The sequence below is a fragment of the Micrasema longulum genome, unplaced genomic scaffold, assembly GCF_059751315.1.
Source record: "Micrasema longulum isolate JH-2025_06_02 unplaced genomic scaffold, ASM5975131v1 h1tg000438l, whole genome shotgun sequence".
Taxonomy (NCBI): domain Eukaryota; kingdom Metazoa; phylum Arthropoda; class Insecta; order Trichoptera; family Brachycentridae; genus Micrasema; species Micrasema longulum.
Window position 1 is genome coordinate 883231 of NW_028277638.1, and position 27870 is coordinate 911100.

At 31.5% G+C, this 27870-nt stretch overlaps 1 protein-coding gene and 1 long non-coding RNA gene across 8 annotated transcripts in view; one reads left to right on the forward strand and one right to left on the reverse strand.

Annotated features, from left to right (window-relative positions):
* step (cytohesin steppke) overlaps window positions 1-27870 on the reverse strand; it is a 200597-nt gene that overhangs the window by 23649 nt on the left and 149078 nt on the right. For all 7 annotated transcript variants that reach the window (XM_088226566.1, XM_088226562.1, XM_088226565.1 and 4 more), the window contains exon 3: window positions 19454-19586. In XM_088226566.1, coding sequence (XP_088082692.1) covers window positions 19454-19586 — 133 coding nt within the window. The remainder of the gene's footprint in view (window positions 1-19453; window positions 19587-27870) is intronic.
* Window positions 18031-19006, forward strand: LOC148281544 (uncharacterized). The gene is made up of 2 exons (XR_015822330.1): window positions 18031-18584; window positions 18689-19006. It is a non-coding gene; the product is annotated as an uncharacterized LOC148281544 (long non-coding RNA).

The window sequence follows — 27870 nt, forward strand, 5'->3', positions numbered from 1 at the left end:
ATTACAGCAACTGTCGCATTTGTTACAGTTTTTTTTCGCCAGTCGTGACTCCATATTTTTATCGTACATTTAATAAGACAAATAGCTACATTTTAAAAGTTTTTAATATTACGAAAAAATGCAATGAGCCCGTTTTGCCGAGTACCGTTCTTATGTTATTGATTACTAACGTCAAACACGCATCATAAGATTATTATTCAATGACAGTTGTTCGTTTTCTTTGTGATGGCATTTATAAAATGTTATTATGGATTAATGCTTTTATAAGGCGAAACAAGGTTAAAAATTATAATATTAATTTATATGCAACATTTATTTTATATGTGGATAATGAAATCCTACATATTAAATACAGCAATAATGAATTATACATCAGTTAGATCTGTTAAGGTAAGATTCCTTTTCAAAGATGGAATTCAACTAGGAAACGCCATTAATTCGAAATGACAATCAGATTGAATTATTAATAGAAACGAATTAAAAATCTGGTTACTAAACAGTATAATAGCGGCTTGCTGTGTATGCATCTTGATTTGGTTAGGTAAGTACATGTCCATACAAATAGTTAATAAACAAAACTAAAAGAAAACTAATTCGCTATATGGTCACATAAACGGAATTGCTCCTATTGATTTCTGAACATAATTATAATTAGTGAACGGCAGAGTTTTGTACGTCGGCTGCTCTCAGGTAAAAATCCTGAATAAGAAAATCGAGAGGAGATAAGTCCGCTTCGTTGTGTAATGGTTGGCGCATTCGTCTACCATCCTCGAGGCCCTGGGGTCGATTTTCTGGCAAGTGAAATATTGATTGCAAAGGTTGTTTAAACTGGTCCCTGGACTGGCACCTGAAGCGTAAGACTGATCACCTTACCTTTATGCGACAGGTGATCGAAATACGCTGCATTTAGTTTACAAATGCAGTGCCCTATGCACCATTGGGCGCAGAAAGGGGAATTATGATGGTATATACATTTTTTTAAAGATGTGTACAAATCTTCGGGGAGTAATTTGGAATTGATCAAATTACATAATAGAATTTAACGCTTTTGTGATTTCGTCTAAAGGGACCGATATCTCAACAGAGATGAAGAAAATAACATCGATAGATTTCTCAACCAAGATGAAGGAATTATTAGGGAATGTGGAAATCAGGGCATTTGCGGGTCGGGGCTTATTACCCGCAATAAACTCGTTTAAGTGATAACTTTACACATTTTTTTAATACTGACAATAACCTTATAATTTAAATCTAACACAAATTTTTTTTAGCCTTGTTAGGGCAGATTATAACATGGAACTCTATAAAATAAATGCCAACTCGATAAATAATACTGAGAATACCTAATTCACTTTTAAGATTAGATAAAATCTTAAGAAAATGAATTGGTTTTTATCTGAAGTGAGTATACTATACAAATGATAATAAATAAGCCAATAAACGTTTAAAACGGAAGTATTTATATGATCATGATTATTCTGATATGTATGCATCTTCCTTACACGAGGCACAAAGAGAAGAGATATGAGTGACAGGACGAAGCACGAATAACTCAAAGTGTGGGTGAAGGATTTTCAGATCTGTGCGGGATTATTCAGTTGATTCAAGGCAAATTAGGTCTTGTGGAGTATATTGTTCAGAGACATCTTGATTTAGCCATTCGTTATCTCGGTCAATCATTAGTTTTGTTACAAATCTTCTAGAGTGACACCTGACATGCGAGGCAAGCAAACAAAAGAATTAAGTTGAATCTTCCCATTAAAAAGCATGAATTAATTAACCGTGATTAATTAGTATGCACTGTACAGTGCTGTGGTTGATCGCCACGCGAGGTCCAGGGATCTTGCAAACAATGTATTTATGATTATTATTATTTACATGCAATTTTGTTTAATTATTTTATTTTTTTATTTTTTATTTGTTTATTTTTCCATACACATATTATTTACATAGAAGTATAATTACAAAAATGCACTTAAGAAAAATATATATTCTGCCCTTATTATACCAATGCAGTGCCCCATGCACCATTAAAATGGTTAGGTTAGGTTAGGTTAGATCCCGAGCGAAAAATGTGGATATTGTCGAAATGTCAAATTACTCCTTCTCATTGCTAAATGATGTGCTTGAAATCTAAAGAAATTAAAAGAGTACCTATAGGTATCGATTAGACATCATGAATTGATTTTTAAAAATTAAAAATATTTTTAATTAATCAAAGAGTTTTTATTTATTTTTATAATAGAAATCTTGGCATTAGTGAATGGAAAGCGATACCGCTATCTCGAATAATAATCGCATCGTAACCGGGACGTACGATCAATTCGTTTCAACATCAGAATCGAATATAAAAAGTATGAATTTTAATTGAAATTTCTATTGTATTTTTTATTGCGCCCGAAAATTTGAACTAGTTCTCAAGTACAATAATAATTGTGAAGTCGAAAGCAATGCAAATTAAAAACGATAAGAATCACAATGAAAACACACATTAATTATTTTTAAACACGACTAACACGGGTCGTGCTTGAACCAAAGCATGTTTTTTTAAGCATTTTTATTTTTTACTAGCTTTTACCCGCGGCTCCGCTCACGTGGTATTACGGAGAAATTATTTAGGTACAACAACAACAACAACAACAACAAACCATCGCGCCGTTTCCCCGTAAGGGTAGGCAGAGAGGATAGAACGCCACATCACTCTATCTTTGCATACAGATCTCGCTTCCTCAACATTCATAAAACTTCTCGTGCACGCGCGCCTATTATTCCGACTTTTGACATGTCCATCTTCAAGTATTTGTTGGATTTGTCATGCCATGTCTTTCTCGGTCTTCCTCCATTGCTGAATCCATCAACGTTCGCATTGTAAATATTTTTAGCCGTTCTTTCGCTGCCATTTCGCTCTACATGTCCAAACCAGCGCAGAACTCCTTTCTTGATTTTGCCGATAATGCCTATCTCAGCCTTACCACAATGTATGGATCTCGACATTTGTGCATCTATCGTACATAGTTTTACCACACATTCGTCTGTGAGATTGCATTTAGAATCCCTGTTTTTCCAAGTCCATACTTCGCTCACATACATCAGAGTCGGGACTAGGAGTCTATTGTGAACTGCTAATTTTGCCTCTTGCGACAAGCATTTATTTGCTGAGGTTGATTTGAGCGCACCGTTCACAGTGTCGTTTATCGATAAGATTTTTAGTTTATCCGTAAGAATTTTCCCGATGGAATTATATATTTATCGGGATTGAAAGTAACTTGGTCTTCCAATTGAACGTAAAAAAGAGATATTGATGTTATCGGGTGCAGTAAGGTCAGTTCTATGTTCTGCTAAAAACAGCAAGACCGCTTTTTTAATAATCGGGTTCGGAATACCAGCTCTGAAAATGGTGTCGATTACAAAAACGGTATTTCTCAATTTGCAGAAAACACCCCAGCACTAGAAAAATCTTACGGTAGATTAAAAATCATTAAAACTGGTCAAATAATTCATTAGATTCTTGTTTGTAATATAAAAAAACGAATGTATTCATTGTTTATAATTTGTTTAAGTCAAAAGCATTCCAAATGTCGTGTAGATTTTATCATTTACTATTTTCACAAAATTGCCGCAATAGTGACGTACCACCAGAAAAATTCACCATCAATCGATAATATCGACTTTATTTATTTATTATATATACGGCCTAAGCCAATTACAACAGTTACATGAAGAAACATAAATACAAGAAACTGAACAAAAAGAACATAAAAGTATGTATCAAAGACAATTATTATTTTGAATATTATGTTTATATTGAATATTGAATTATATTGTGCGTGTTTTTTTTAAGGATTAATTCAAATTGATCGACGATAATTCTGACGTTGAACTACTACGTATTAAGCTATATACTCATGAAAACCCGTTTCTATTTACCCCATCTGACAGAAAAATATTTAAAATCGATATCGAAAATCGAAAGAAAAAATACTGCCACGACACTATTGTAAGCTGTCAAAAGTACCTTTTTATATTGTCTAAACTGTAAACTAGAACAGGACCACGTGACGCGAAGCGCTGTCCTATCCCCTTAAACGAAAGAACAAGTGTTGACCCAGTAAAACTGTCGAGTCGGCCGTGCAGAGGCAAAGACAAAAGGTCTTCCGGGTGAAAGGAAATGGGTGCAGGGATCTTGCTTGCTGACGTCATCGGAGACGAGATACACTCACACATTGGGTGCTTAAAACTCGGAGATCTTTGCATTTAGGTAGTACCAGCCGTACACGCGGGCTCCGAGAAAATTCCTTTCTTTAAAAAAAATATTTATTGAATTTTTTTAGTTTTTTTTAAAATACACATAAGAGGTAAAATAGAGTAAACAAAAAATAAAGGATAATTACATAGCAATGAAATACATATTAACAGTAAAAATAGGAAACGAAAAAAATCCCACAAAGGCACGGCCTGTTCGTGGGTATACAAGAAATGTTTATGAATTTTTGCTCCTATAATAAATAGACAGGAATATTTTTGTGTTATATAAAAAAGAGAAAAGAAAATATTCCGTAAAAGATTATAAGGTACTTTGTAAGTTTGTTTTGAAAATTTTGTAAGTTTGGGATCAATGAAATATTATCAGTAAAAAATAATTAAAAAAATTTGGGCCTATAAAATATGCATGTCTCTGTGCGAGCCTCGTTTTACAATGTGGTATTTCTAACACACGATTCCTTCTTTGACTTGATATATTTGAATTACTTGTAAATACATTTTGATTCTTAAATATATATTTTAAACATTGAAAACAATATATTAGTCTTATATCTAAAAGTTTAGTTTCGTGGAACAATTGGAAAGAGGGAAAAGTGCGGTTTTGGTGAAGCATTATTTTTAAGATAAATTTTTAAACAGTTTCTAATGGTTTAATATTGTTGTTATAAGCTCCCCCCATCCAATTATTCCATACGAACGAGATGACTGTACAAGTGCATAATATATCATTTTAATAGTATTTAGCTGGGCGTAAATACTTAACCGTTGAACACATAGGTTAAATATTTCAGTTTATTAACAATTATTTCAAGATAATTAGTCCGTTTGTCCATTTTTTAATCAAAACATTCAATAAAATTCATATTTAAGCACTGAGTGTTAGTTCATTTTTATTCCTTTTATCGTAGTACTTACCCGCATTAATTGAGTGTTTACGGCTTAATGGATACTGATAAAAAATTTCCTAGATTATTCTGCCTAAATCCATTGAAGTTTAGCCAAGAAGGATGAACGCAGAAAAACACCACCAATAAAACAATTCAATAAGGCAATTCTCAAGATGTCCCACTGTTGCATCGATGTACCGATACATTGTGGGTCACCCTACAAATCTAGACCAGCACATCCTGGCATCCTACGCCTCAACTCATTACACAAGTTATTCTATTTATGTGACAATTTACGTAACTAATTACGAGAGGCTGACAGATGCAAATCCAAACGTCAAATGTTCAACACAAGTCTAAAGAATCTACTTTCTCCAAGTGATTTCTTATAACTTATAAACTTAATTTGTATATCCAGTATCTTAATACATTGGTTCATTCATTATTAGACTTGCATTTCTTCAAAATCAATTGACATAATCATAAACTGAATACAAAAACCGAAATGTCATTTCATCAAATTCTGGATTTGCATCCGTCTGCCCCTGAGGTACAGATATATTATGATTTAAAAATTGTCTGTAATAATATAATTAATAAACAAAGTAGGTATTCTGATGAGAATATTAAGTAAAACGTCTTCATAAAGCACTGTTTTTTTTTCGATTTTTGTGTTTAAATTATACTGCGTAACTTTTTTTTAAATATTTTTAAAAATATAATAAAATAAATTAATTGATTCGAATACATTATTTTTAATCGATGCATCGGCCACAGTAGACAGACGTAAGGCATTTAAAGGAGGACTTCTGTTCTGAAATAACATTAGTGTTCTTTTACCATTATCATACCCTGATGGTGCATAGGGCACTCATTGGTACACTTATTCCAGCGTAAATCGATCATCTATTATGATGATAAGGATCCGTCTTATGCTTCAGGTGCCAGCCCAGGAACATGAAATATTACAGCGATACCTTAAAACCGTCTTAATCAATATTTCATGTAAACCTTCCTAGGAATTGAACCCGGGATCTCGAGCGTAATAGGCGAACGCGCCAACCACTACGCTACGAGGCGGACATATCTCCACTCTATTTCCTTATTCAGGATTTTTACCTGAGAGCAGCCATCGAGTCGAAAGCACTCGTCCAGGATTCTGGCTCTATTTCACATACATAACTTTTAATCTGCCCAGACACAGAAAGGATTCTTAAATATAATAAGAGTTAGTAAATATAATATAATAAAAGTACTACTACTACCATCACGCCATTTCCCCGTAGGGGTAGGCAGAGAGAATGGACCGCCACACACGTCTATCCTAGCATAAAATCCTAGCCTCTTCCACATTCATACATCTTGTCATACATGCCCTTCGGTTCTGTCTGCTTTTGACATGACCAGACTTAAGATTTTGGTTTATCTGATCATGCCACGTCTTCCTTGGTCGTCCTCGTCTAACGTTTCCGTTCATTTTTGCCATATATATACTTGTTTTACCATTCTCTCGTCGTCCATTCGTTCTACGTGACCAAACCATCTCAGAGACCCTTTCTTAATCTTACCAATTATTCTTGTCTCAGATTTACACTCTCGCCTGATTTCATCATTCGTTACCCTGTCATACATTGATTTCCCACACATTCGTCTAAAGTAAATATAATAAAAGTTAGTAGCATAAAAAAGTATTTTATTTGAAAACAATTTATCACCAAGTAAATGATGATTAAATTTGCCTCCCATGCGGGAGTTCCGGATTCCATTCTCGAATCACAATGATTAAATGTGATTGTTATCAAGCCTGGATGTTCTATGCTGATTCACGACTGTGATCGTGCCATTTGTTATGTAAAAAATGAATGCATTTGTGAATAATAATTATTTTCGATTTTAATTGCACGGAGTGGAATAAACGCCGTAAAATACAGCCAAGCCAACCAATAAACTAACGTATTGCTGATAAAAGTTTAGTGCCAGTTTGTTTGGGCGGAGAACGCAAAACCAAGTGGTCGTAAAATTCATATAATAATATGAATTTACGCTATTACAATACCAAAACATTTCACTGAGCAATTACTGAAAGAGGCTGTTAGTATTTTGCGAGCAAGTCTCTATTTTGTGAGCAGATACGAAGTTATATTTTATATCATGAAAAATCACAAAGTTAGTGCTTTAAATATTAATTTTAATCACTTGTTTAATCATTGATTTTTATTGTACCTATTTTTTTAATCGTGTTTTTAAAAACATGACAAAAATAAAAAAGATCATCTATACTCCTTAGTTTTATGTGAGTTTATAATGAATTTTTGAAATCGGCTAAATTATATTTTAAGGACATCATGTTTCCTGGCTTAAACAAAGTAAATAAGAATAAGTTCACGAACTGTTAAATTCAGGGATATTTAAAGTAAACAAACATACGACTATCCGAGTCTTTCTGCATTTATTGGCATAACAAACTGTAAATAATTGAGTTGATAAATGTCAAACGCCAGTATGTCAACCCATTTTTTTTTCCGACATTTTTTCTACAAAGCGTAGTGAAAAAAATATGATCATTCACTACCATTTAAATCAAAACATGTTTTCATTATTACAATGAAAACACAAAAAAAAACTCGTTTCAATTCAGAAGCTAGTGGGTCCACAGGGACATTGTGGTGGATTGTTGTGGACCTACTGGCGTTTGATATTTATCAACTCAATTTTAACTTTAAAAAAACACTAGATTTCTATTGATGGTAAATTCGCAGTAATAAAAATTTTATGAACACTTTTTTGCGAAATATTAAATAACGATGTTTGTCTCAACAAAAAAAATTCTCATGCATCGGTAAATCTCTTACCGCCTCATCGTTATCGAGGGCCACATTACGAAATCGTACGAAAGCAAGATGTTTCAGAGCATGTAAATTTTCTCTGAAGCAATTGCTTCGAGTGCAAGTTGTTTGGTAGTTTTACAACTGCATCTTCACTTTCATCCGGTAACGATGTGTCCTCAATAGAAGAACAACGGAGAGAGGGAGGCACAGAGCTGATTCTTCGTAGCGAGATCGTTTCGAAAGGCGAAAATAACAATTTGCATCTACGTTCTCATTCGCACCGGTGAAAAATATGCTAATAATAACAGCGCTTTATCTTCAAACCATAAAATGGAAAATTAACGAAACAAATGTGGGAAAATAATAAAAGAATGGAAGTGCGAACTGTTATTATTTAATCTGAAATCGGTAAAATAAATATGCAAAATGTTCACTTCTAATGTATAATAGTACGGATAAAAAAAATAAAATTATGCATTTACAAATGTACATTCCCAACTCGTTGCGGGACAAAATTCCCACGGAGATCCCTAATTGAAAAAATATATATCCCAATCTCTCATCGGTCTTATTTAGAACAATAATAAAGCATTTTCAAGGATTTGAGTTGGCTAAAGTTGATTTCAAAATGACGTAACGCCAACTGCGAGCCATTTCGTATGTGCTCGTTTTTAAACCCGAAAATTATGCGTGATAACTGTTTTTTTTTCTCCATTGATAGTTATACCGAAAGAATCATAAAAATCCGCTTTTCGTATTAAATATAAGGGGAACCCGAAATTAATGTCGTTTTATAGTGTCATCCATATTTAACGGCCAGATGCGCTTCGACCGCGCTAGTGGTTAGTTGTGTTTTGTGTTTATTTTAAAAACACACTTTCTAGTAATTGATTTATAAAGTTCAAATTCCATAATCCAATTTATAATGAATCATTTTGAACCGAGTGAAGAATTCGTACGAAATTTGATGCTGTTTCATTTTTTGAAGAAAGAGAAAGCAACGGTTGCCACTAAAAACATTTTAAATGTATTGGAGGATATTTTGGACGTTCGCAAGTGTCACAGATGGTTTCTAAAATTTTTATTTGAAGAATTTCCCTAGAAGTAGAAGACACACTGAAGTGGATGAAGTTATACTGGCTACTGAAATTAAAAACAATCTAACTGATTCTAATTATATTGAGTTTTTCTACTGACATTTCTTGGTGGAACTGCATTTTAATTATAATAATAAAAATACTTTATTATGATAATAAAATTACTTTTATTATATACATTCAAACAAAACTTATATTCTTATAATTGTTATTACCTTATACTTAAATGATTTTAATTTAAATTATTTTATTTACATAATTATATAAAATCATGATTTACAACCCCTGCTTGCACTTGTATATAACATAGAAATTTGTTTAGTCTCCCACCAGTCTGACGATGTCGGTCACGACGAAACCCGGTCACTGGTAAAAAAATTATAAAATAATTATAAATAAAAGTGGAATAAAACTATAAAGTATTTTTATTATTATAATTTAGCTGATTCTACATAAAAAATTGCGAGCATACTCGGATATTTATAGTCAAGTGTTCAACGGAGTGTTTAAAAAATCGGCAACGTGTGGAGACAGGGTACCACATGAGCTAAGCGACGAACACCTCGGTGACCGAGTGAATGCGCGCGAAGAGCTGTTACAAATGCAATCAGCAACGCCCTTTTTTCAATGATGTCATATTTTCTGATTAAAATAGGTGCTGTATTCTACACGACAACTTAAAAGACATTTCTTTGAAGGAAAAAAATACACCAACTATGATGATATGAAAAGGGGCATAAGTGAAAATTTCGAGTCAAAGCCTATTTTTTGGAAAAGGCATTAAAATGTTACCAGAAATATGGAAGAATTTTACGAAAATAAAATAATATTTGATTTTTTATTTTAAAAACGACATTAATTTCGGGTACCCCTAATATATTTTTAATGTAATTCCAGATTTATAAAAATAACCTTTTATATTTCGTAGTCCATACAGGTTTAAGGTATCGCCTTATAGGTACACAGATAATTTATTTTCAAGTGAAAGTTTAGAATATAGTGAACTTTTAAATAATAATGAAATGGTAAAATACAAAATATACTTATGAATGTTACAACTTTCAAAAAAATTTATTGACAAGACGGTTTGGTCAATAGTAAAGAGGTTTAATTACATTTTTAAATATAAATTATAAACTTCTTTCGACCTATAAACAAATCTCGGAGGAAATTGGACCGGCATTTTGACACGGCTTTGCTTTAGATTACGAAAATGCCCTCCTGGAATCTAAGAATAGAAAATCACCATTAAAAGTGTGAAGGGTGCGCAGGTAAATAGTACTTTAAATGCAAAGCAGATAACCCTGAAAATGGTAGGAATACCAAAAGTAATTTCTAATAAAATACGGAAGAAACAGGAATTCACCGATACTCAATTATAATTTATTCTTGAGAAATTAAACAGAGCCCTTAAAACAACTGAAACTCTCAATTTGATCTGGTACTTTAAAATTAATTGAAAACCCGGTTTAATCATAGGGTGGTATCAAATTTACATCAAAAATCAATATTATTCGTCGAAGAGTGAAAAGTTATTAACAACTTTTAAATAATTTAATAAATAGTGAAATAAATAAATAAAACAAATTACAAACCATGCATTATTATTTACTTTTTTCAAATTCAAAATTAGTACACCAACATATTCTTGAGTGTGTTCTTATAAAATAACATCATATATTATATCACTATTTTATAAATAGTTTAATACATAATATGTCTTAACGTTAATTTTGAATTTTGATAGTCTTTTTTCTTCCTATACTAACGTTCTCAAAATGGAATTTTGTGACTATCCCTTCCTTCTAAACGGGAGTCTGATCTATACATTTCCTCTGGGAGTATGATTGTGTTTTATATATTTAACATTTTAAAAACACGTATAATTTCTATACATACAAGAGCGGGTAATCCTTGGCAATAGCCTTCTACCTACCCAAACCGTTTGATACGAGAAAATACATACTGTAAATCCATGAAATTTTATTTATATTTTATTTCATTATGAACTCAGTGGCATAGACTACTGCACAACTATGGACAAGAATTGAAGAGTTTAAAAAAATAAAAGCGTGTAATATTAAAATTATTCCAACACGCCTAGATTTCAAATAATACACTCCCAGATTCCATTAATGGCTAAATAAGTATTTAAACACATTTCAGAAAAACGTAAACCCAAAGCTTTTTTAGGGTGGAATAAATACGGACTAGAACTGAAGTGTCATTAGGAACGATTTTAAAAAGTGTGTCATTTTTACTATGGATTTATTTAGAAATATATTATTAAATTTAACTTTATTTCCTTGGATACGTATTTTTTTATATTTTAACTTGTACATAACATAAATTGCACATCGGAGGATTTATTGCCAAATGGCTGCTTGTTCCGATAAAATAAAGGTGTTATTTGGATAATTTAAGTTTACGTTTTGCTTTAAAAAATATTATTATTGTATTATTTTTATTAATACCTAGTTGAATACTAACAACTTTATTTTTATGTTAAATTATTCTCAACTTTACTTCGTTAGAACTATATTTAAAATATAAGATTTTCTCATTACTGTTAGTTTTTATTTAGAGATGTTATGTTTCTTTTTTAGTTTTTTGAACTTTAAAAAAAAAAAAAGTTGTTAGGGTCATTTAAGTTTTGGAACGTATTCCAGAGAAAAAAAAAAAGAACTATAAATAATATCCACAAAAATACATAAATTATAAATCAGTCATTGAGCAAGGGTGTGTGTGTGTGTGTGTGTGTGTGTGTGTGTGTGTGTGTGTGTGTGTGTGTGTGTGTGTGTGTGTGTGTGTGTGTGTGTGTGCGCGTGTGCGTGTGCGTGTGCGTGTGTGTGTGTGTGTGTGTGAGAGAGAGAGAGAGAGAGAGAGGGTGAGCGTGCAATGGTGTGTGGGTGCATATTTTGCCGCCAAATAGTTAAATCAGCCACTCACAGAGCGGCTAGGCTATTAATTAAATGCCAACGTGTTTATTAGTTAAATGCTAGCCCTTTGGAAATGGCCGAACCAAAATCCATTGGGTTAGGTTAGGTCAAGTTTAATAATAAAAAAAGATTTTTTACTTAACTTATTAAGATAATTATATTTATTTACAATTCTTGGTGGAATTCCACAGTAATGATATAATATAAGAGGGTGAAAGTGCCAATTGAACAAAGAAATAAGCGGAAGTGTACTAAGTATTTGTAATTCGTAACTTATATTTAAATATTAGTTATTATATCATTATTAAGTTAAGTTGAGGATTAATTATTAAATTAGGTAAGAATTAACTTAAGTAAAATAACATTTTTTCTTTAATTATTAAACTTAACCCAATCTATCCTAACCGAATCTAACCTGATTTCACATAACAAAATACATTAAAAAACAAAACGATTATTTTTGTTGTATAAATTATCAGCATATAATGCTATGGCCTTTATTCTCTAATAAGCCGTCTTTGTCGTATCAACTCAATACAAGATCTGGACTTTTTTGGTTTAAGTTTACAGCGATTTAAACAAGCACTAAATAATTAATAAATAGTCCAGATCTCGTCTTAATGTCCATTATGTTTGTCTATGCTTCTTTTCTTTTAAAAAAAATGTTTTTAACTATTCTTTTATTGTAATATTTAAACCCTATAAATTGTATAAATGGACAATGTCCGTAAATAAATAAATACAAAGGTTAAGCAACGTTTAACTCTTCGATAAACCTTCATTCAACGAACGGCCTAGCCATTAAGTTGAATGCCGGCATTTGATGAACAGCCTAGCCGCTCAGTGGAGTGGCTGATTTAACTATTTGGCGGCGAAAAATATGTGAGTAATGTAAAGGTGTAAAATATAATTTCATTTGTATAAAGTTAGGAAACTACTAAACATTAGAAAAATATATGTTTTATAATATTCACATTTTTTATATTCATTCATTGCTGCAATATTTTGAGATTGTCCAAATGTTTGTAGACAAAATACTGGATTTCACCTCCTAGGGAATTTCTTCACAACAATAAAGGTTTTAGCTCTTTAACTTCACTAAAATCAACACGTGGAAGAATTGAAGAAATGTGGATGTTCAAACATAGGCAAAATGTTGAATGTTACAGTGTGTAAAGTGGCCACTTAAACCAGCTAACGACAGATCATAAGCCCTGTAAATACCTAGACCTCCATATTCCCTTCTCTTAAATGTTCTCCATCTCTGTTGTAATTTGTTCAATTCAAATTCATTGCAATCAAAAGGGTCAATTTAGGAAAAGTTCAAATTACAGTCACGAGTTAAACGTGTAAGTGGAGAGTTAATATTATTTATAACTTTATGAAAGCATGTCATTTAAGATTTTATAATTCATTAAAAATATCGTAGAAATAAGAAAACTCGGGAAAATTTTTGAGGTAAACTTGATAAAAGCTATTTAATTTTTGGGGCACAAGACGTAAAGTGGAATTCTGCCCAACGTCAAATTGGATTATTAATCATTCTAGCGAATTTAATCGGGTGCCGGGGGCTCCGTTCCGGGGGCGGTGGATGATGAAGCTACAAAGGTTGAAAGTGGCGAGTTGTTCTGGGTGAAAACATTACTAAAACGAGAATTCAAGATAGCATAAAAAATAACGATATGGGCCAACGGCTGCCTAGCAATTTGATAGGAGCTTAACGGATGGATCGTATAATATTAAATAACTGAAATAAAGACGAATTCTGCGAAGCCAGAATTCCAAAAACTAAAACTAATTGGATTGGAAATTGTACATAGATTCAGATTTAACCTTTTGAAAGATTTTAACTGAAGTTGCCGCATTGCAATTATTAAATTTTTTATATCCGAGCATTTTTTCTGGGTCAATTTTAAATGAAAATATAACGTTATTGTATTCATTTACACATAATTTCCAGAAATCTATATGAACATAATATTTATTTATTTAGTATACGGCACAGGCGTCTTTTACAGTTTAAAATAGAATAATATAATGAGTTCAGTTAGATATATAAAAATAAAAAACTATATTAAAACATGGATGTATAAAAAGAAAAATAACAAGAAAAATATATATTATATACATACATGTGTGTCAGCATACAAAATATATAAAAAAGACTGTATGTTATAAACATAAAATAAGTTAATAGCAGATCATTAGCCTAAGTAGCTTTTGCAAAATAAAGATAAATAAATTGAGGACCATTTTCTTCTAAATCTTGACATTCGCTTGAAACGTTACACTTTACAAAAAAAATACACTTTACAAGTAAGCCTGAAGGTATGTATAGTTAATAATTTTCTTTTATATTTCATTAGCACCCAATAATAAAGATTGAAATTAGGGATGATACACGATAAAATATCGTGTCTTTAAAAAACGATAAGACTTTGAGAAATTTTTAAGCCGGTTTTCAGCGTGTTTTGGTGAGTTTTTTTTCAGGTATTCGATGCGTCTCGATACTGGCTTTAAAATAAATAAAAAATCGCGATGTGGGGCGAAAATTGTGTTTTGCAAAAACGATCCTCAATTATTATATTTGTTTTATTGTTATTTTTTTGGTACATGATAGTTTACTGTACTTTAACATAAAAAAAAATAATTATATTTATACCGAGACTATACCAAAAGTTCGCCTCATGGTGTAATAATTAGCGCGTTTGACTACCATGCAAGAGGTCTCTGGTTCGATTCCCGACATGGTGTAGGTGAAATATTTATTTAAAATTATGTTTTTACACTCGAGTACTTCATCGTACCTGGACTGGCATCTGAAGCGTAAGACTGATCATATTACGTTCATGTAACAAAAACTATCAAGATACGCGGCGATTGGTGTACCAATTCTGATCCTTATCCACCAGTAAGCGGAGATAGGGAATGATGATGATACCAAAATAAAATTCTCCTTGAGTGGTAAAAGCAATTTGACTCCATTTTTTTTCGGTAACACGTCAAAATTACGCGTCGGGGGTTTGCAAACATTTGTATTGTTTTTAGTTATATTTATTATTTATATACCAACCTTTTTGTTTTTCTGTGATTAAATATTAAAATATTAAGATAATTAAAGCATAAATATTTTTCTTAATTGAATTTGAAATACTTAAGAATAAAATAACTTCAAAGGGTTCGTTAGATAACAAGTCTCCATCCCTAGCCTCCATCCCCAGCGAACTAATCACTAAAGTTACAGTTTAATCAATTAAACTTGGCTCTTAACAAAGTTTGTCTAGAGACAAATGAGTATAGGAATGTACACACTTCTGAATTTGATGGCGAATTTCGATGTGAATGTTCCTTTGCCAGTTCGCGATAAGTAGCACGAGCATTTTGATATATGAAGATCTTGATAAACATTATTATGAAGACGAGTGGCGTAGTATAATTTAATGAGGCGAGAAAGAGAGCGAAACCATTTCCGACTCGTTCCATGAGAAAAAAATGGTGAAGGGATAAATGTTTCTCTACGCTTTAATTTCTGTATTTTTTTGACCGAAGCACAACGTTGATTTTTAAGAATTAACCGGTCGTGAGTAAAATTTCAAAAGTGACGTTAATAATACCAAAAAAATCCTATAGTCGAAGAAATGTCACAATAACAAAAATTTACCATCCCCCTTCACGCACCTTTCACCGTGCGCGCGCGCAGTCAGTTGAAACTTGGTCGTCATTGTTCTCAGCGCTCCGTGTAAACATTTAAACAAAGATTTATTTTGTGATGTCCACCGAACTTTTTAAAATTATTGTAATGAATTCGAATAATTCAGATAATGATTTATATGTCTTGATACTTTTACACAATATTTAACTTTATTTTATATTTTTTGTAGAACTTCATAAAAGGTTGTTTTGTAATAATTTTTTAGTTTTTATTTTCATGTTTATAAGACATTTTGGTTTATTATCGCCTCTGACCGCGTAATGTTTGTTATTGTGCTGTATACTTCATATATTAGGCTAAATAATAACATAATATTTGAGTGCGGATAGCTGCGGGTGGCCAAGTTTTAGGTTTTTTTTGGGGGAAATAAAAAAAAAACAGAATAATAAACTGCGTTTTTTTTATTATTTTAGGTACACCCGGTACCTCAGGTACAAAAACAGTGAGGCGTAAATATCTTTACGATGAAATACAACAGCAATATTTGCGTAATTTGGATGAAAAAAGTCAATACATATATGGAAAATCACCTTTTGTCGAGTAACGGTGATACACCAAATAATTTAGGCACTTTAAAACAAAGATTTGCGTACTTTAAACACCAATAAAAGAAAAATGGTCTAAATCCCATAGAAAAGAAGCATTATTTCTCAAAATCAATAAAGCTTGGTTAGAAGGAATAATTGAAAATGCCTTATTACCCATACGACAGTTGTCGGAATAGGCAGAAGAAGCCCGAAATAAGCACTTTCGATTATATCGTGAAAATTACAAAAGAATGTTCTCGAGGGAGGAATGAAGTCAACTACTGTTGAGTTTAGACTCATTATTATTAAGTAGCAAGAAACAAAAAAAAAACAAGATTATTTTGCCCTGAAACAATCAATATGTTACTACCAGCTGACCCAAATATCAAATTTAATATTTCAGAAACGGATCAAGAATTATCTATTAATGAATAATCAAATCCAAAATATGTATTTGCATTAAAATTATTAGTTTGTGCCTAAAATATTTTTTTTCACTTTTTTGCGGGAAAAATATTCTAATTTTACAAAGAGCAATACTTAACACAAAATTTTATAATTCAAAGTCAAAATGCAGTGTAAAATAATTTTGACCGCCTCAATCATTTAAATCAACGTATGTGCGCAGTATGCTTGAAAACAAGTAGAAATGTTACGAATTCTACAATTAAAGAATCACAAGCTATTCTATACTAAAACATATCAAATAAATGTAAACGTTAAACAAATGTAATATACTGTTTCCATTTTTTTAAGATATGCGGTACGGGATGCGTAAGTTATAAAAGCGCAAGCGATTAATGCAGTGAAATGTTTTAATCATCACATGTCGACACTGGGGGTTATAGGTCACACAGTTCGCCCACACCCTTTAAGGGCCACTGACCACTGACCAAAGGCCCGTCTGCCGGTTCATTATACGCATATGCGATAAGGGCCAGAATTTTAGCGGGATGTATCGGACGCCTAGTGATGTGATATTTCATTGATTGAATCGGCATTCACTTCGTAGCACTTTTGAAAAACATATTTTTTACTAAGTTATGCTGTAAATTATCAGTGTTACTAAATTTAGCAAAAAACAATGGTAATATGCAGATGTAAATAATTATTTTACAGTGGGAGAATTCATCAATGAATTTATCGAATTTCACGCGTTTAATATTATTTTTTTATTGTAATCTGTAATGTAAATCATGTAATCGGATGATTAGTTTTGCAGCCAACTTTATTTTTACGGATATTTTGGATTTTGGATTTTCCCGCACGTTTTAAGTTCATGTGACAGGTGCAAAATTACAATTCATATGTTTAATTACAAAATTTAATATGCAGGTCCAAAAAATATGTATCTAATAGTATTTTTTTTCAGAGTATCGAACCACATTCTGCTTTATAAATACACATAAATAAAGTTGAAATATTACATAAAATAAGGTAGGCACATAATTAAATATTTTCAAAAACTGTAACAGTTTTAGCCAAAAAAAAATTAAGAAAACAGTAGGTATTATTTAAGTGTGAGTAAGTCAAATACAAAAAGTCAGTGATTTTTACAGCATTCGAATAACGCATGTTATTTTGATTTTATCGCCGTAAGAATATTTAATCTAAAAACTGACAGCCGAAAACGAAAAATACATAAAATGTATGTTTTTAATACAATTTTATAAAAATGACTGAATAAATTCTAAGTTTAAAACTTTTATCGGGCACCTAGTACGTACCTTAATTTATCATTATTTAGCTATAATGAATAAGTCATTTGCATGTACTTATTAATTTATTTATGTACGTAAATTTTTAAATGTGGAATCAGTTAACTATTTTCTTGGTTGATATTGCGAGTATCATTTTTGGTCAAAAGACTTTAAAAAAAATTAATTATATGTCGGTTAATAATAATAAAATACAATTAAAATTTGACAACTTCCAGTTTGATTAATCGAATACCTATTAAAAATCGAATCATTATAAGCATTCGATAAAAATCGACTAAGTGATTCATTGAATTCGATTCTTCATCACTAACAGATGCTTCAGATCCAATCAAACGCCGCATACCGCAAACGTCAAACTGTCGTTAATTATTCGGTCTCGGGAGGTACATACTTAAGTTTCAATGTGTCTATATCGACAGGCTGAGATTTAATAATGCCTCATTGATGAAGTATTTCGGTACAGCTATTACAGGATCATTTTGATTAATGAGAATTTGATTCAAGTCAAGTTGTGGTGTAGTAATATTTAGGATCGAAAACCCATTCCGTCATAATCTAAATATTTTTATAGACAAGACAACCTGTCTTTCGTGAAAACAGAAAATATGACGTCTTATTATTATTATTATGGATAACTTATATAGCGCCATTTTCGTAACATCACTTCACTTTCACAGCCTCGCACCTCTGCTAGGAGAGAATCCCATGCCAAAGGGCATGTAAGTATTACTTATATTTTATTTTTAATAATAGTTGGCAAGTTTTAATTGTGACGGAACATAGTACAGACGAACAGAACACTGTACAAATATAAATAATCCATTCGTATTTTAAATCCGATCAATCTAGGGACACTGTTTAGAAGACATGTTGATGAATGTTCTGATTTGAGCCCGTTATCAAATGTGGAATAATTTTGGATCTTTGCATTTCAGTGTTCAATATACACGAAAGCTCGTCATCTACATCTCTACTAACTGTCGTCTTCAAGACTCTTCCGATAATTATTTTTGCCAAAATACAAAATCCTCCGATTTTGACTTATTTCACATTCAACATAACCGGCCTTAATCGATTGTTCAAGAAAATAAAAAAAATCATAGGCAACATGTTACCAAAGAAGGTAACTCGAAAAGTTCACACATATAAAAGTTTGAGTCGGCTAAATCTGTGATTGTCCCTTCGAACTCAACGCCCCTGAGAGTTGTACATAATGTTGTGTTTGTCTGATGGTTTATAATTTTCATTCCTTGCGAAGTTGAAAAAAGATATTAAAAGTTTCGTTTGAAATTCGGTATTTTTTTAACGTCGATCCGATGCAGCAGAAAAGATTGTAGCAAAGATGCTATTTCCGATAAACCAGAGTGCCGTTTTAGGTTCTATCATTTTCAATGGAGACAGATATGGTGGAAATTCACCAATATACATTTTTAAGAACACTAAGTACTGCTGGGTAGGCTAAAGTGGAAGAAGACTGACCTTTTTTAGGATCCATGTTGAATTTCTTTCTGCCAATGGTGAGCTGTTTGTCCTTATTCTTCTGTTTTCCCTCCTCCGAGCCCTCCAGCGTCTCCATCTCGGCGTTAATCTCTCCGAGTTCATCTTTCAGTTGCTGAAAGGAACAATAAATATATAGGTCAACATATGTATAATCGTAAGTACTTTTAATTTTTCTATTATGCATTTAGGTACTAGCTACAGTAATATAAAGTCATATGAGATTCCTATGTCAATTTTACGTAAAAGTATAATATATAAATATGACCGACTTCGAAAATGTAAAAATATTTTTTTTTACAAACAGAATATAGGTACAGTGCCGTTCGAATGTTTAATAAGCCAAGTGAATCAAGTAAACGTAATGATATATGTATATGAAAACTTTTTGTTATGCACACATAAGCAAAGTTTATTAAATATTTTAGTGGACTGTACCTGTGTATTTTTATAAACAAATCATCGGGATCGTAGAACGAAGACGGATGTGCGAAAAATGCGACATTGACTTTCTTTTATATTTGATATTTAAAAAAATATATAAAGGCTTTTTTTTAGGCTAGAAAAAAAAACTATAAAAAACTAACCCAAGTTTCAAATGGTATACTTCTTTACTTATCAAATTGTGACATAATTTGACAAAAAAATAAATAAACCGCTCTCACATAAAGTTGAAGAAAATCACATGCGTCATTGTTGTACGTTCCCGACGTTAATTTTTTTTGGAGAACGGACTATATTTCAAAGCGAAAGTTAATAGAATACATTTTATAGCCGATGTGACGAAAAAAAATTTAGGTTTTTTAAAAAAAAGTATATTTTTCAATAAAATATTTGTAAATGATACCTTAAATTTAAAAACTAAAATCTAATACAAGTTCAGGGGTTATAAATGAACGCTAGGTATATCAGGAAGAGTACTATTTTTATTACTTTCTTACAAAATGGTAAAAAAAGTGAAGCCAAAAGCGATATGTCTTTATTTAACGAACATTATTTCTCCTTATTAGGGCATGTAATACGAAAGCGATAATTTGTCGCCATGTGGGGATGTGGGGAGGTAGGCGTGGTGCAGAATCGGGAACAATTGCCTAATACAGAGAACGAAGCGATTTCTGCGCCACATATTTCATCGAACACCCGAACCGAAAGCTCCGTAATCGAGGGGAAGGCGATAAAAATACGACGGGATCCAGAAATACTGCCATTTTGCGAGATAGCATCTACATTGCAAGGCTTCCCGACAGCTTGCTGAGACCAAAGGACTCGGCTGATACTTAGATACTACAGAATACTTTCTGCTCGCAGATCTAGCATCCGCTTGAATGAATCGATCAATACAGTTTATACAAAACACTGACGTATAATAAATGGACACGTTATTTCCATAGTAACTCAATATCATATTTAGCAAATGTTTCAGTGCCTCATCGGTAATCGTATCTTATTTTTATCTCTTTTACTCACATATTTATGGCATTGTTGGTTAAATTTTATTGTATGTTTATCTGATTTGACCCCTTAATATTTAAAAAAAGAAGGTCAACTTCTTAATGGATTCTTTTTATATTACTTATTCAATGCTCGGATATTTGCAAAAAACCACAGAATACCGAAAAACTTCAACATAATTAAATGGTGGGGTAATAATTGTTAATGCCAATTTCTGTTATTGATTTAATGATCGGGCCGTAAATGTCTTACTTATAAAGCAGACATATTGCCAATGTACCCACCATTCAACATTGCACCGGTTGAAAGAATATTTTTTCATTAATGCATAAATCTACAATATTAGATTTCGGGTTACCATTGAAAATGTATTTTCTCATCTAAAAGCGTTTCTCGTCATTTAGAAATGCATGCCTAATAAACAAGACAAGTGGCAAGTAGTGTAATTTAAATCAATATGTTCAGTTCAAGACAAACGAACACTAAAGTTCTACCCCAAAAGTTACGTTATTACTCTGTTAAGCTTAGACATTGCGCTATCTGCGAACCTAATACATAATAATTGTGAATACAATTCAAATTAATGATATGAATCATAACGTATTAACATGAATTAATATTTTGAGGGCCGCGGCTAGTCCGTGTTTACCCTACTTAACTTATTACATAACTAGCACTAACAAGGTATTATAAAATATATATGATCAAAGTTGTTACAGCTTGCTGTGCATGAATTAATTTGACTAATCTAAAGGAGAAAACAGTAATTGGAAAAAAACAGTACAATAAAGCATTTCAAACTATTTTTAAACATATTAATAAATATGTAGATTATGTAAAGGTTCCTTGTCATATAATGTAGCTGTAGACTATAACGAAAGGAGATGCTCTTCTGTCAAGATTTATTACTTGAAGATTGAAATAAAAATCAGGAGGGTTCTGGTACTGGAGGGATCCTCAAAAATAGGGATCCATGAACAAAACTGTTGTTTCCGAAGCAAGCCAAGCAAGGCAGGAGCAAGAAAGAGGAAGAGAACCTATTGCACTGCCTTATATAATATTGCCTTTGTGGAAAGCTCTACACATAAACCAAAATATGCATCTAATGCACTGGAACCTAACTACAGAGGAACAGCAAATCTCAATAGAAACATTAAAAAAGTATGCATATTTTCTTAAAATTACAATTTTGTAAATTTATCTTACGTTTTTTTGCGATACAATACATTATCATTAAAATTTGTCAGCAGTCGGTAAATATAAAATTAATATTTTATCAAAACATTGACTAGTTACTGATTAGATCATTATATTTAAATAATAAACACTACACACAATCATAAGCGCGGTATGATCGATAATTCTGAGATTATGATGAGCATTGGTTTGTATGTTCCTGATAATTACCCGAGACAGCGTCAGCATAGATTGTTTCATATTCCGATATACAGAACCAACCTGCCTATAGTTAATGGTTATGCCTGTTGGAAGGGCTACCGCTATGCTGAACAACATCGCTCTGGATATTGATCTGTTCCATGTATCCGAAGGGGTTTTCTTTTTACTTTGACATGAGTCTCTTTCATGTATTTTTTCTTTTTTATAATATGTACGTATTAACTATATGTTTGAAATGTAAATGTTAAATAAAATAAATGAATTGAATTGAATTGAATAAGCCGTCTAATGGAAGGGAGAAGTTTACATAACTGATCTACACTTAGGCCGTTCACGTATCTACCGTAAATATTTGAAGGTCACATATTTTTGCCTACGACTTATGTATGATCCAGAAAAAAATAGTTTGCGTAAGTTCGTGCACTGAATTTAAGTGAATTTATTTAAGAGTTTATGTGATTAATCAAATACAAACACCCGAATAAAGCAGACGTGGCACGTACCACGTGGCCAGGTGAGTGGAGAGAGGGAGATGTCAACAGATGGCACGACCAGTAACAAGAACATAATGAACTCTTGGGTATTACAAGTAGGTAGTGCAGGAAACAAGATTTTCATTCATATGAGATAGGTATAAAAAGGATAATTGATCAAAATATCCGACACCCATTCTCCACGAATTTTATTGACGATATTATATTAGTCCATGACGTCACGCCCCATGGGGGTTGTAGAAAGTATGACATTAAAATATTATACAAATTTACAATGATATAATTATGGAATTTTCCGATTTCGAAATATCAACTTCAATGCTCATTAACATTAATACTCATATTTTTATTTTATAATTCAGTGAACTTATAAATTTGCAAGTTTTTTAGTGAAAAGGGTCCTACAGACAAAAAATATTATCAAATCATCTATCCTTAGTGTTTTTTTTATAAATATTTAATTGCATAACAGAGATACCAGTATCCAATATATCGCGAAAGTGATAAAACCCGTTACTAGTTATTCCTAATTAATTTGTGGATTCAAGAATCAATTGTCTTTTATTTATATCATATTATAAATGTGACTACCGATTTTTGGGTTATTCGTAATGTTTGAATTATGATTGTATTAGCTGTAAGTTCTATTAAAACATTTTACAGAAAAATACTCTAAAATTAATCTGGGATTATTTTTTTACCGTACTTATTGAGCTTAGCTAAGCCAGCACTTAGGATTAATTAGAGCTTCTTCTCTTATTGTTTTGTTATTTCGTTAAAACCCACGATGCTGCAATTAAACGGATTTATTAATATACCAGAAGAATGAAATAAATGAAAATATGTTGGTATCGGTATCAAATAATTATTTTAAAATACATGCAAGCATCGTGTCAAAATACATAATATTAAACGGAGGATTACCAGTGTCCATAGGATATGCTTCAATAATTATGATCCTTACAGACCACACCATATTTTTTGGTGTTATAATTTTGCTCACCTGCGTATACGAACATTGATAAAGTCCATATTTTCTGCATTAGCATTAATTCATATACTCGATTATTCCACTTTTTCCAGGCAACGAATTAACTTTATATAATGCCAACGTGATAGATTTTCTCAATATTTTTCATCCAGTGTCAAATTAGTAGTGTTTAAATTGAATTAATATTCAATTGAATTGCTATTGAACATATTATATTAAAACATACCTATATTTTTACGGTAATAGTGCTAAGTTTTTTATATATAAAAGATAATAGTGTAGTCATGGTGATGAAGACCCAAGAGAAAAATACCGAATATCATGAGTAACAATATTTTTCAAAACGATTTCCTTTGAAATTTGTACTTTATCTGGTAATATATATTCCCTGAAAGCGTTATTCAACTTAGCTAAATAAATGTCGGTAAAATGGCGAAAAGGTGTAATTTTGTCAACTAGTCAAGAACATTACTACATAATATATAGCATTTCAAAACTACAATATTTTGGCGTTTAAGATGGCGATAATAACACTTGAAGCATGTACATTATGCTCTAAATAGTAGTCAAGTAATTTGCGTCTCAATCATGCATTACGTAGAAATGTCTGCATTATCGTACGCTTATGATAGACTGGAGATGTAGAGACCCAAAAATTCAATAGTACAAGACTCAAATAGACCGCATAGATGAAACGAGACGCTGTAAAGAAACCTCAGTATAACTTTACTATAGATCAGGGGCGAATCGTCCAAATAAGCGATTATACACAGTTTACCATTATATTTGTCTTTCTGTAATAATGTTTTATAGTGACTATGTTTATGGGAAAATAAGAAAAATAATTGTTATTTATTATAAATCACCACTTCCGTTTATATCTTCCTACAAAAAAATCTATAAAGTGCGCCCAGCGCCCAGCCCGTTCTCGGTGAACGATGAAACTGGCCGATTACATCAGCTTATTTCTCAATACAAAAAAAGTACACTGTATTTTACATCTTTAACCTAGTCGCGTTTATTTAGTATTAAAACAAGCTTGCAGATTACAAATATTATTTGAAGATTTTCTATTTGGAAACTAGTATTTCGAACATTATTTCTCAAGGAATATTTTTCTTTGATAGGATACCGTTGGCATATTATGTATCACATATCACATACGACATGTGGCGTTCGAAGTGGCCGTTTTTGGCATTATTAATTTTAAAAGGAATAGGCCAGTGCTCACAAGTGTTGTATAAAAATAGTTTAGAATAAAGCTACGCATATAGCGAAGTTATTAATAATTGTTGTTTGAGTTGATTTTCACAGAATCACAGAAAAAATAACCGTTTATAATTTATTTTTAAATTATAGTTTATTCAGATAAAAAAATATAAGTATACAATATTATTAATAAATACAATTTTTATAAAAATCAAATACATATATTTACATTAACGTTTCCCATTTCGTAAAAGAAAAAAAACTTGTGTACATAATGGGGAGTGACGTCTTAAAATATAACTTAAATATTATATAGATACAAAATGATGAAAAAAAAATGTAGATTACTTATTTAAAAAATCACCGCTCGCCACTGTTATAGATTGGTGGGACGTGCCGTGTACGGGAATTGATTAAATTAAAGTGCTCACCGCAACTCCTAATAGACTCAGGAGCAGATGAGGTAAAACGCTTTAAACAACAGCATAACGTTGGCAAACAATTATGCAAATTGCGGTAATGCCCGCACTGCATACCGCATAGAATAATGTGTATCTTGTGTATGGCATATATCTACACCTAGAACTCTCTAATCCTGGGTGAACACAGTCAAATTACACTAAACAAACTGTTTCGAACGAGCGTTTTTATGGCCCGTGACGTCACGATCTAGAACGTTGAAAAGGGAAATATAATTTTATTACAGTTTGAAATTAATAAGGGTCTTTAAAATACTGTACGGTAAAAAAAAATTTTTTGTACTGATGTTCTTACAAATTTTAATTACCGCCAAATTGGTTCACTGAATTTGACACGCCCCTAATACGACCCGATTCGGTTAAATTTTAAACATTGTTTGTGACCGTTTAAATTTAAATAGAACATCGTCACTAATATTGACGTCACAATAGTCAATTTCAACCATGTCGCGTTTTTGGGGAGACATATTTTTTAACAATTTTATTTCAAAAGTTATGTACGAAAACATTTCTCCACAATATCTATATCCATATTGATTTTGAAAATACAATTATTTTTCTGAATTCATTTCACATATTTTTATCGGTATTCGTAGTATGTGATGTTTCCCTATTGGGAAAAAAAAGATATTTGGTTTCATATTATTCAAATATTGACTTTTGCAAAACAAGCTGTTAGACACGGACCCACGCGGAAAGGGTAGGTATATTATTTTACATATAATCGGCGTTTCCCTTTTGAAGGCTGCTCTTTTCTTTTGGGAGAAAGCAAGGGATTCGATTTCAAAGGCTGAGACGAGCAGGATTCTCCCCCCTATCATCAAGAGTCAGTAAAACATCAAACACTGCTTTTTTTAACTCTCGTCTATTATATTTATTTGAATGTATATAACTGGGTTATACATACAGGCTTTGCCTAGGTGGAATTATAAACATATATAAGCAATACTCTAGCATGTCTGAATAAACCTTCTAAGATTTTTCATGGCTGTCTCAAAAATTTTATTTGTTGGATTTAAGTAAATTGTCCGCTTATTTTAATATTTGAAATACGTATAAACATCCAATGAATACCGATCTAACTGTATATTATAATAAAACGTAATTATGATTTCCGTAGTTTTATTGAAAGACTAGATTACACATTATTCGAATGAAATCGTGTGAAACTATATCATAAAACAAAACAGTAAATATATTAACGACATGTGAAACATCTAATTACAAACAAATGCACTATACAAAAGCGTTACTTTGTGGTCAAACATTGATATTAACATTATTAAATGGAAGCATAAAGCCAGCTATCAAAATGTTCTTTTTAGTGAGTTTTGCTACGACGATGTGCTAAAAATTAAATGAATATTGGTGTCTCTAAACTACTAGATCTAAATTTGGTAGGCATACATTAACCCTTTATAGGACACCTAATTTATTTATTTATTTATTATCATTATATTACATACACAAAATTATAATTTATGTAAAGTTGCTTTGACTGTCTAACTAGGGTTATTTACCCCGTTCTAAAACAGTAAAAAAAAATAAAAAACAGTAATCAATTTATAGAAACAGTTATAAAGATACAGGACAAAGTGAAAAACAAAGTAAAAAATGGAGTAAAAACATGGTAAAAATGTAGTAAAAAACATAGTAAAATGTAATAAAAACATAGTAAAATTGTAGTAAAAACATAGTAAAAATGTAGTAAAAAACATAGTAAAAATGTAGTAAAAAAAGGTAGCAAAAAAAATAAATTATAAAAACAAAGTAATAAATGCAGTGAAAACATAGTAAAAAAAAACATGAAAATATATAAATATGTTTATAAAAATATTTTGAAACTCAGTAAAATGCGAAATAAAAACAGAATACATAGTAAGAAACATATTTAAAGTCATAATATAAAAATGAATGTACGTTGTATAGCAAAAAGCATATTTAAAGAAAGAAAAAAAAAAAAAAAAAACTAATACAAATGGTATTTAAACATACCACCAGAATTAAGGTGTTTCTAATATTTCGTATTGATAATAAGTCTTATGTCACAAGAGTATCGTAATAAACCAAAGGATGCGTTCAGTGGTGGAATTCTGAAACTCCTCTACCCTAGACAGTGGTTAATTTGGGGATTTTTTTGTAATACGACTACACTTTGCTTCATATAATAGCCACACTGATGATTAAACGTCAAAGTACCTATGTATAAAACTGGAAAAAAATGTATTAATCGTTAAAAAACGAAAAAAAACGAATGCGGTTTGGTTAATTCAACCTAGTTCAGAGTTTTGAGTGATGCTCAAAAAATGAACGGAGCACTAAGCGCAGTAATTTCTAATAAAAATATGTCAATCGAAGCTAAACTGGCAGTGCACA